Raw genomic sequence first — 12276 nt, forward strand, 5'->3', positions numbered from 1 at the left:
CTTTTCGTTTAAATTAAAGCTGATATTAGAGAAATGAAATTATTGAGAGCTTCGAGAAGTTTCAGTTGAAGGGATGATGGAGTGAAATTGGAAGATTAGGTGAGAGATGGAGTTAAATGATTGTAATTGACTGAAAAAAATTTATGTGTAACAATGACATAAAAAATGATAATATGTATTAATTTAATTGATTGAGCCCATATCCCATGTGATGGAAATGGTCCATTAGTTTAAACATATAGATGAGATAGTGTCTAAAAGTTGGACTTTTATACAATGATATTCAGAGTTAAGCCCATATAGAGGAGATGGTTGTAACTTAGGCTGCGTTCTTCATTGCTTAAGAGACGGACTTTTACTTGGAAAAGTGCTTTTCTTTGAAAAGCAATAAAGAACAACCTTCATTTGGTAGCAAATTCTCAGAAGCTGAGAAGTGCTTTGGGGCAGATGGAAAAGTAAAATTTTTTAGCTTTTCAGCGAAAAAGTGCTTTTGGCTGGTTCATTTACTTTTTTAGCCACACACGAACGTCCTTCTTTGCTCTCTACTCTCTGCCCTCTGCTGGTTCTTTGCCCTCATCTCTGCCCTCTGCCAGTTCTTTGTCCTGCCCTCTGCCGGTTCTTTGTTCCTCTGCCCTCTGCCGGCGAGTTTATCTTTCTCTTCTCTTCTTCTGTATATTTTTGTTTGTCCGGGATTGATTTTCGTAATTGATTGAAGATTGGATAGGAGATAAACCATTAAACCATTAAACCATTAAACCATTAAACCCAAGTTCAAGATTTTCCAGGATTTAGGATTTTCAACCCATGATGTTGCTGATATTGTAGCTAGTGATCCCTGGATTTTGACTAGAAGCGTGGATGATAGGATTGCACCTTCTATTTCCGATTTAAAGATTGTTTTAGGATCAAATGATGATGTTGTTAAGTTATTGAGAACTTCTGCTTGGTTTCTCAAATCTGATTTGCAAAAGACTATGATGCCTAATATAGAGCTCTTGAGAAATTGCGGGATTTGTTCGTCGCAAATTGTTTCATATGTGTTCAGCTTTCCTAGATTTTTCTTGCTTAAACCTGAGAGCATTAAGCAGTTTGTTGAAAGGGCAGATGCCTTGGGGTTCGATAGGAAGTCAAATATGTTTCTTGCTGCTATTAGGATGTTGAGTTCAATGAGTGAAGAGAATTGGGAACTCAAATTGAAGTTTTTAGGAAATTGGGTTTCTCTGAAGATGATATCATGTATACTTTTAGGAGGACACCACAGGTGTTTGCTGTATCTAAAAGGAAGATTAAGCAAGTCACTGACTTTTTGCTTAATAGAACGAATGTAGGTATTTCATTTATAATAAGCCACCCAATGGTGCTTATTTGCAGCCTTGAGCGTAGGCTGAAACCTCGGTTACTGGTTATTGAGACTCTGGAAAGTAAGAATTCGCTAAGAAGGAAAGTTAGCATGACTACAATTTATAAGATGCCTGACAAGAAGTTCAGAGAGAAATACGTTGTTCCTCACTTAAAAGAGCTCGAGGAAGTATCCATGTCTATTGTGGGCACTTAATTGTTAATTTTTGTATAGTTGAGGGCACATATCAAATCTTTGATGTACTTTGGGTTCATAATCTCGTATTTCTTCATGAAATTGGTTCTTTAAGCTGTTTGTAAGATTTTACTTCGCAATAATCGAGTCTTATGTTGGATAAATCCAATATGGTCTCAATACAACAGACAACAATGTAGTTGATTGTTTTAAACTTTTAGTCATTGTTTCCAGTCTCTGTACTATGCACAATGCACATCCACTTGTGATGGTTCTTGTATTTGCTGATTTCTAATGTTATTTATATACTTACACCGATAGTTTTAGGGTGTGTGCTCGTACTGGTAATTGTTAGAAACTTTTCATTTTCTTGCCATTGAATATCTATTTTGATATGCCATAGTTTTGCATGTAAATGGTCATTTGCTGCTGCAGGCAGGTTGCTAACCTTAAATGCATTTTGGATTGATCTTTCACAGGTCACTGTAAATCATGTTTTTGATCAATTGCATGAGAACCAGTGTTTTACGAAGCTGAAGTATTTTTAATAAGGAAATTGCATGTATCTTTCTTTTAAACAAATAGGAATGCAGATGGCTAGTGGACTGGGGCCTAGAGTTGTTCATAGTGCTTGTTTTTCAGCTTTGGGCTATTTTGCATTTAAGACTGCCAGGCTTGCGATTTTGCATCAGTATCTGGAGCACAAGGAGAAAGAGTTGTCCAAAATCAATGTTGCACCGGCTTGAGTTACAATTAGTGGTGATAATGCTAATTTTTTTCACTGTTTTGTTAAATTTGTTTTGTTGCCATGTAGTGTAGTTCAAAGAAACTGATTTTTGGCATTGCATTTCTTGGTTAGAGTTTCATTTTTTTCGACTAATATATATCAATGTAAAATAATTTGATTAATGCACCAATGTATGAAGGACCTTCTTATTCCATATTACCTTAGATTCAATATGCTACTGAATTTTACATTTTCTGTTTGTAATATCCGATACCATGCTTGCTAGTCCATGAACATTTGTAGATTTCACATCAATAATAGGTTAACATTTCTATGACTTCCAAGTTGACTGGGTAGTATTGGTACTTTTGTGGTCATCTCTTCTTTTAGATATTTTTTTATGGATTAGTGGCTTGTTATTGGTTTGGTGAATGATTAATAAATGATTGATGGTGCTCCATCAAGGGTGCTGTAAGTAATGTAGATTCCACCTCCATCACTATAAAGTTTTTTGCTCCAACTTAGGTGGAGATAATGCATCATATTGATTTAACTCACATTATTGGCAATGGTCTGTAATTCTCTCTGATGAAAATGCCTATATGAAATCTATCATAGTTTTTCCTCTACAAAATTCCCTGTTAAGTTTTGCATGAAGACTGCTATGAGAATCAAGCAACTATAACTTGCTCTTATGATGTTTTTGGTGTGGAATATTAAATTATCTAGAATCAAGAAAGGTACTTGTTAATTTATAAATATCAGAAACTTATATATCTCGTGCTAGAAAATACTAGTTGGTTTATAGTTATGTGAGTGAATGCATGAAAGAAATTTCCCTACTCTTGTTGGTGGATATTATCGTTCATCCCTTTAGAAACTCTATGGATTTAATTCTCCTTGCATATCTATGGAGAAATGGCTTCTTTAAATTTCTGTACGAGTTTACCTTCCTTAATTATTTCTCATGTGTATGATGGCTTTTTGTTGTCGATGTTTATTGGATAAAAGTAAGTAAAACATGAAACCTTTCTTTGGATGGATGGTGATCAAATACGAGAATTGGCATGACCTGAACATATGCTTTCTAGATATGCTTGTTCTGTATATAAATAAAGCCTAACATATAAAACCCAAATTGATAATTTATTTTTTATGACATTTTAATTTTTCACCATTTAACATATAAAAAACCCAAATTGCCATGTACATGTTAAGAATGGTAGAAGACAAGAAAATAGTATGTTGCATCTTAAGTTTTGTTGGATGTTTAAAGTTAAAAGTGTGGACAAGAGTCAATTGTGAACTGCTAATTGTTATCAATTGACATCCCTATTAGTAACACTGTTTTAATACATTTTAAAATAAAATAATACAAATGTGTTAAAAGTATTAATTAAAAATTAAAAATAATTTTAAAATAATATAATTATGTAAATATTTAATTATTATATTTAAAATTTAAATATAGTTTATAATTCTAATTAAATTTAATAAATATTTAATATTAATTACTTAGAAGTATTTAAAATTAATATTATATATTAAAATATTAACAATAAGTTATAATAAATTATTTTTATATTTTTACTAAAATATCATAATATTAATTAATTTGAATATTATTTAAATACATATTTATTAGTTTATAAACTCATGTCTAAAATAGACATTTTATTTCTAAAAGGTACTTTTTAACGACAATAACAAACACTTAAATTTTTTAAAAGCAGTTGTCAAAGTACTTCTCAAAAAAATACTTTTCTATCGTACTTTTTAAAAATTACTTCTCAAAAGCAATAATCAACTAGTTATTTTCCCTGATGATTGTCTGCTAATGTTATTTGCGTGAGTCTCCCCTTCTTTTTTTTATATTCGATGGTGGAAACCTGATTCAACTGAAGATTGTTCCTATTTCCTTAGTTTGTATCTTAGGGTTTTTCGACCTCTTGCACTCTCTCTTGTACTACCCATATTATTTATCTTGTGCGAGACATCTTTCTCTGCTTGTGACTTTTCTTCCAATGGAAGTTATAAATTTTGATTAATATATAGCATAGAAGGAAGGCTGCGACTAGCACACGGTAAAGAAAGCCCCCCAGAAAGCCTTATTAGACACGTGGCAACGCGCTCTGCGTTATTTCCAAGCAAAGTTGTTTAAAAGGCGACGAAACAAATCTATATCACCTTTAATCTGTTTGCTTCGATCGATTCCCATATTCCCTCTGAACCCCCCCCCAATGGAAAATTCTCATGAATCCCAGAGTTTGCATCTCAAAGACCGCCGCGTGGATGCCCTGGGCAACTTCAACCTCCTCCCCGATGAACTCATTTGTGCCATCTTAGATTACCTCACTCCTCGAGATATAGCTCGTCTCGCTTGTGTCAGCAGGTTTTTGTTTTTCTTTGCTCTCTTTTTGTTCTTAATTTTTCCAATTCCCGTATTTCGCTTTTATATCTTCTTCTGTTTAATATATTTTTCTTATTTTGAGTTTGCATTTTTAGTGTTATGTATATATTCTGCAATGAAGAGCCGCTTTGGATGAGCCTTTGCCTCAAGAAAGTCAACGGTCCACTTCCATACAAAGGCTCTTGGAAAAAGACGACGTTGCATTTGTATTTTCATCTTTGCAACTGAAACTTAAATTTCCTATTTTCTTTTTGCTTCAATTTTGTATTTTAGTATATAATATCGCTGGCTTTTTTTTATAATTATTTTAATGCAGAGAGAATTTGCCGAATAAATATATAGACTATTGCCGAAAACCATTGCAGTTTGATGGTAAATAGCCTCACGTTTTTGTTTTTATGAAAATAAATTCTTTCTTTATTTAAATGATGGCATTGATTTGAGTGATTGTTAACATTTTTTTTGCGGGGGGTGCAGGATTTCACTCTTTCTTCTTATACAAAAGATTATATAGGTGCCATTCTACATTAGACGGGTTTTCTTTCGATGATGGAAATGTTGAAAGACAAAACGTTTTATCGAAGGAACAGTTTGATCGCGAATATGATAGGAAAAAACCGGTATGCTACATATATTTTATGTTTGTTTTCAGTAAATTGTGTTGAACTCACTGCTTCTGTCAATGATTGCTATGGTATCCCCTACATATTTGTCCTTTGTTGAGTATTTAAAAGAAATCTGTTGCATTATATCTGTAAATGTTGCACTCTTCATTAATGCCAGATATTATGAGTTAAGCAGCTGCATAACAATTTCTGCTTTTTGGATGGGGTTCTTGCTAATTCACATTCCAGGTTTTGCTCACTGGATTGGCCGAGTGTTGGCCCGCAAGGACTAATTGGACAATTGACAAACTACTGCTCAAATATGGAGATACAGCATTTAAGATCTCTCAAAGAACTGCTGGAAAAATTTCAATGAAATTCAAGGATTATGTATCATACATGAACGAACAGCATGATGAGGATCCTCTTTATATTTTTGATCACAAGGTGAGCTTAGGGTAGTCATAACATTCATACATTTGTGTGTCTATTTATGTGCAAGTATGTGCTTGGCTTTTTTTTCCCTCTCCTTGGGGAGCGTGATGGAATAGTGGCCTCTTTAGAAAAACTTCAAAGTATTATGATTGTTTGTCATGTAGTTTGGAGAATCTGCACCTGGGTTGTTGGAAGATTACAATGTGCCCCAAATATTTCAAGAAGACTTCTTTGATGTTCTAGATAGAGATAGTCGACCACCATTCAGATGGCTTATCATTGGGCCAGAGAGGTCTGGTGCCTCTTGGCATGTTGATCCAGCACTTACCAGCGCCTGGAATACTCTTCTATGTGGTCGTAAAAGGTATTTTTGAGATGTTACCTCTGTATTTATAAAATGCTTCCATGTGGTGATTTTGGATTTCACATTTTGTGCCTCCTGCTTAATAACAGTAGAAGTCTGTTTGTGGAGCTCATTTAGGAATATCCAACAACTTCATTAAATTTTATCTTTTATTGATTTCATTGGACCTTATTCTAGTGCTCTGGTTATTAGTGTATGGTTTACTATAAACTGCCTGATAACTGAATTTGGCTGCATAAGGTTGTCTTTTTTGTTTCTTCACTATGGCTGAAAAGCTGATATCCAGGATGTCATTTGTCAATTTTTTGGGCAGGTGGGCGTTGTATCCTCCTGGAAGAGTTCCTTTGGGCGTTACAGTGCATGTAAATGATGAAGATGGTGATGTCAACATTGATACTCCATCATCATTACAGGTAATCTAAACTATGGTCCTTTGCTTGATCTCCTAGTTCTTGTCACATTTCTTGGGATTACTTTTGTTGAATCTCCTTTTTCTTTTTGTGTACAGTGGTGGCTAGATTATTATCCACTTCTTGCTGATGAAGACAAGCCAATTGAGTGTACTCAGCTACCTGGGGAGACGATATTTGTTCCAAGTGGATGGTGGCACTGTGTCCTGAATTTGGAAACAACTGTTGCAGTGACACAAAATTTTGTAAATCCAAGGAACTTCGAATTTGTATGTCTAGATATGGCTCCAGGATTCCAACATAAAGGAGTTTGTCGTGTTGGATTACTTGCTGTTGATGGAGGCTGTTTAATGAACATGGAGAAAAACATGTCCTGTGACAAAGACAATTTTAATAATTCAGACCTGACTAGGAAAGAGAAGCGGGTCAAAATTCTAAGATCCCAAGAGAGTGAAAATCATGAAGAAACAGCTAATGCTGCTTCTAGAAGATATAATTTATGGAAACATGGTTTTTCTTATGATATAAATTACTTGACCATGTTTTTGGATAGAGAAAAGGACCACTATACTTCTCCATGGAGCTCGGGCAATTGCATAGGGCCGCGAGAAATGAGGGAATGGCTTTCCAGGCTTTGGGTTGGAAAACCGAGAATGAGAGAGCTGATTTGGAAGGTATTTCACATTTTTAACAAAAGTGTCTTCATCCCACCAATCCAGTCTATTTCTTTTACTTCAATTTCTCTTCCTATGCATGAGTTGCCTAAGAAAATTTTAATAGGTTCCCATATGTTTTAAGAGAGATGAACTAGGCATATTCCAAAAAGGGTATTCTCAGAAACAAATTGCAAATAGTTGAAAAAGAGAAATAGCAGATCATATAGGTTGTTTAGAAGATTTGCATGATCGTGAGCTCCTTTCCCTACATATTTGAATTATCATGGCTGGATGGCTTCTTCTCTCTGGTAATTGCTGAAAAAGAGAAATAGCAGATCATATAGGTTGTTTAGAAGATTTGCATGATCGTGAGCTCCTTTCCCTACATATTTGAATTATCATGGCTGGATGGCTTCTTCTCTCTGGTAATTGCTTCTTCTATTATTATTATTTAATTTCTTCTCTAATTGTCTTAGGGAGCATGTCTTGCAATAAACGCAGACAAATGGTTGGAGTGCTTGGGGAAAATCTGCTCATTTCACAATTTGCCTTTTCCCAATGATGATGAGAAGCTTCCTGTGGGAACAGGCAGCAATCCTGTGAGTTTTTTTTTTTTTTTGTCATTTTTTGTTCCTCACTTAACTGCTGTTTTCTTTTAAATATTTGGAGTTAAAGGGAACTGATTGTGAGAAATCATTTCTAGGTTACTACAGAACTTGTCATCATTACCTTGTGGGATAGGCATGATTTCCGCTAATGTCATAATCAATGGTGGAACCTACACACAAAAGAGAAAAAAAAAAAAAAGAGCATTTCCCTTGATGGCCCCCAAAAATTTTTTTTAATTTCCCTTGATACATGTATAGTTATATACTAAATAAAATGAAATTGGCACCATCATCTAAACTCTTTATGTATGTATATAACTTAAATTTATGCATTATACTAAAAGAAATTAAACATACATTGTTATTTATCTTTCCATTTTATCTCCAATCATTAATCACAAACTCTTCAAAATAATCGTTTTGTCATAAATTTCAAGTCACAATCATCTAATATCATAAATGTCACGATCATCTAAACTTTAATTTCTCTAAATATTAGTTTTCTCTACTGACTTGAACCAATAGTGTTGAAATGTCAAAAAATATTTTCCTAGCTTTGCTCTCTTGTACTTGTCTTCTACTTTCATTTCCAAATCCACAACTTTCGTTGAAAGTTTTAGAATCAATGTAAAAGTTTGTGTTGATTGATTCGTAAGTGGTCAAGAAGAAAAAGATTGTGGATTTGTTGGTGGTTGTTATTGGTTGATAATTCATTTTACTTCTATTATTATGGTTTCTTTTCTCTAAACATGTTTAATAAGTTCTAGATAAATTTCCCCCTCTTTTATACTCCTTTTATTGCTTATGTTACTCTACGATGAGGTGCTTTTGTTCTTATGAAATGGGTATTTGCTAAATTATTGTTAAAAAATATGCAACAAGATCCAAAGATTTGAGTTTCTTGCAAATAATATGGTTGTTATCAAAAGAAAGATTTCTAAGTGTTTTTATACATTTATTATGAATCAATAAAAGTTATAGTTTTATATGTTCTTTGTTTTATTAGTATAGTACTTGTTTATATTTTCTTATATTGGTAAAACATGATAAGATATCTTAATTAATTATATTATATAAACAATATATAAATTTAGTCTTATGGTTGGTCCCCTCTAAACTCAATGCCAAGATCCACCACCGGTCATAATACTCATTTCCATTGGACACATTTACTTTGACATAACTTCTCAGTACTTGATAAGGAGTCCTAAAGAATGAAAAATGATTTCCATATTTGATCTGAGTGCTTGCTGATATGAACTTTGATGTTAAAGGATCCGATCTCTATGTCAATTTTTTATGAGTAACAGGTTTTATAAATCAATCATTTTATTACCACAGATTTCTTTGTAGTTCTGATTGATTGTTCTAATTCTTATGCAACAGGTTTATGTCATGGATGAATATGTGGTTAAAATCTTTGTTGAAGGAGGGCTGGAAGCTTCAATACTTGGTTTAGGCACTGAGGTAGGTGTATATGCTAATTTATACTCTTCGTCCATGGAATCTTTTAAATGCTGTAACTTTTTGTTTCTTTCTGTGAAGCTTGAATTCTACAACACTCTTTGTGAAGTTGATTCCCCTCTGAAAAACTACATTCCTACTGTATTGGCTAGTGGGATTCTGCACTTGGAAAATGGATCTTTCGAAATTGATTCTTGGGATGGTAAAAAAGTTCCTGATGTGCTTGCAAAGTGCAATTTGATTCCAGAAACGGGAAAAGGTGACGTTTTCCCCTTTGGTATACGGAGCAAGAAACTGTTCGAATATAGAAAAGCTGGATTACCAGAATCTGGACCAGACAGTTCAGCTGGATCAAATAGTATCTGGCCTTATCTTATAACAAAGCGTTGCAAAGGAAAGATTTATGCTGAGTTGTAAGTATTCTTAATTTTACAATGTCTTACTTTGGATTTTAACTTCTAGAACAAGAGGTGGCAAAAGTAGAATTGGTGTAATTATTAATCTTCTATTTATTTTCTATTGCAGAAGAGATGAACTATCATGGGAAGATGTGCTTAACTTAGCTTCCTTTTTAGGAGAGCAACTGCAAAACCTTCATAGTTTACCGTATCCTTCCTTGGGAAATTCATCTCTTTCAGTTGTTGAACAGAAAAAAGAGTTTTCTTTTGCCAATGGCATGGACATCAACGTTGCCTGCAACGAGTTAGATATTCACATTCCAGCTGAATGGGAAATCTTCGTGAGAACTCTAAGCCAGAAGAAGAAGGATGTTTCCAGCCGCTTGAATAAATGGTATACTATCTAGTTTGGGAATGAAGTTTGTTGATCAACTTTGACACCTTTAGTGATTCTATTGAAAATATGTTTGAAAGAGATTTTCCTTCTATTTCTTTTCTCCTAGTTGCCATCAATGATCTCATGTTTATTTCATTGTGTCTGCACCCTGTATCTGTTCTCATTTGAAAACATTACATGTTTCAGTGTTCTTCAGAGTGATACCAACTGTGCTGACCTTGACCCATCGTTTTATACTGCTATTCAGCCAAAAGCTTGTTTTTTTGCCATGGTTAATCTTTGGTTTCTATGGAACTCATTGCTGCCTCTTGTATATAATGGGAATTTTTTGTTGCCATTTTATTTTGGAATATTTCAAGATCAGTTATCTTAAAACTGCAAGTTTGGTATTCTGTTCTGCCATGTCATCATCCCATGATAGCGTTCCCATAGTATGCGATGGGCATAACACTTTCTCAGATAAAGATTTCCTTTTTTTTCCCTTTCTTTAAGCTTCTTTGTTTATTTACTTTATCATAGCATTCAATTATTAGTTGCCTCTGAAATTCTACTGTCCGAATTGTAGGGGGGTGCCAGTTCCTGAAAAGCTGATGGAGAAAATTGATGGATACCTCCCTGATGATTTTCTGAAGCTGCTTTTTATATCTGAGGTTTTTTATAGTCCTACTATCTTTGTCTTTTTTCTCTTTTCTCTATCAGCTGTACCTGACGCTATTCATTATTAATAGCAAAATGGCATGAAAAGAGCTCTAAAGCCTTTGTCATGGATACACTCGGATATTATGGATGATAATGTTTACATGGAACCATGCTGTACATTTGGCTCAAATGAAATTGCCGCCTTGACGGATAACGGTTCAGTGAATGGGCATAATAATGGTGGAGAAGTGAAATCTTGGCGCCCTAATTACATCATTGATTTCAGCGATCTTTCTATAGGTCAGTGCATTTTCTTTCTCATTTCGTGTTGCTATAAATAACGCTGTTTTGGTTTATAAATCATTCATCTCCAAGCCATATGATATTGCTTATGAAATCTTCAAAACCATATGATCTTGCTTTATATCTATTTAACCTAAGCAACTTTCCTGTATTTTAGAACAAACTGAAGTTCATCTTTTTCTAGAAGACGTGTTTTTTGTGGTTTTCTTTGAAATTTCTCATGTTAAAAGGAGTAAACAATTGGAGTAGTGAAACAATGAGTAAATATGTTACTTTGACTCTATTTTTCTCGAAGAGCCTAAGTCCGACATTCTCATCCGACTCATATCTTGACATGACTATGGGGATAATGACCATCTAAAGAACTTCTAAATATGTGGAAAACTTTAAAAAGTTTGAACATACTTGTGTCGGACGTATGCTTGTATCTAGCATAAATGGTTTTTACTTGTAAGTAGAGAAATTCAACATCCACCACCTTGAATTCAATTTCATTTTTCAGGCGATCCCCTATATGACGTGATACCAATACATTTAGATGTTTTTAGAGGCAATTCTTCTCTCCTTAAGCAGTTTCTACAATGCTATAAACTTCCTTTGATGCGAAAAACACCAGAGAACAGATCAATCACTGCTAATGACAAGTTCAGACGACTTTCATACCAAGCTATGTAAGTAGTAACGAGTAGTTTTTTTCTTCGATGTTAATTTCGCCATGCTTGTCAGTTTCCAGTGCCAAAAATTCATCTGGTTATTTGTATTTGCAGGTGCTACTGTATTTTGCATGATGAGAATGTCTTGGGTGCTATATTTAGTCTATGGACTGAACTTCAAACAGCAGAAACATGGGAAGAAGTTGAGCAAATTGTTTGGGGAGAATTAAATAACTATCAAGGCGTTGCCTGTCATGTTACTCCCACTCCAAATTTATAACGGATCATGCACATACTTGTGTTTGACATTTAACCTAAGTCTCATGCACTAGGAATCAAATTGCATTTTGTTCTCATTTAAAAAAATAAGCAAATTAAATTTTGTACATTAAATTTATAAGAACTGATCGTTTTGTTAAAAGTTTTGTTCATTTTTATTGTTAGAAACTGTTTTATGCACATTAGTAAGCAGTATATGTAACATGTCACATGTCATTGTGTTGTTATTCCGTTAGTTGTCGGCTTGTAGTAGTATATATTGATGAAACTTTTAATAGAAAAGATTAAATTTAATCAAATGTATAAGGATTAATTTGTCTATTTTTTAAGCAGAGAGTCAAAATACACTGACTTGTAGTATGGGGTATTGATTCCTTATTATTCAAATTATTTT

General features: G+C 33.8%; 1 protein-coding gene and 1 pseudogene across 1 annotated transcript; both read left to right on the forward strand.

Annotated features, from left to right (window-relative positions):
* Positions 1 to 355: 355 nt before the first annotated feature.
* LOC105786870 (uncharacterized) lies at positions 356 to 2066 on the forward strand (annotated as a pseudogene).
* A 2045-nt stretch (positions 2067 to 4111) lies between these two features.
* On the forward strand, positions 4112 to 12024 carry LOC105785281 (lysine-specific demethylase JMJ21). Its single transcript, XM_012611272.2, has 16 exons — positions 4112 to 4653; positions 4767 to 4877; positions 4988 to 5043; positions 5149 to 5291; positions 5526 to 5723; positions 5876 to 6075; positions 6389 to 6488; positions 6584 to 7159; positions 7618 to 7740; positions 9136 to 9216; positions 9295 to 9626; positions 9739 to 10005; positions 10574 to 10658; positions 10737 to 10947; positions 11453 to 11621; positions 11718 to 12024. Exons 1-16 carry the CDS (start codon positions 4502 to 4504, stop codon positions 11881 to 11883), a joined length of 2970 nt encoding a protein of 989 aa, XP_012466726.1. The 5' UTR covers positions 4112 to 4501; the 3' UTR covers positions 11884 to 12024.
* The last annotated feature ends 252 nt before the right edge of the window (positions 12025 to 12276 follow it).

This window comes from Gossypium raimondii, chromosome 1, assembly GCF_025698545.1.
Source record: "Gossypium raimondii isolate GPD5lz chromosome 1, ASM2569854v1, whole genome shotgun sequence".
NCBI lineage: Eukaryota > Viridiplantae > Streptophyta > Magnoliopsida > Malvales > Malvaceae > Gossypium > Gossypium raimondii.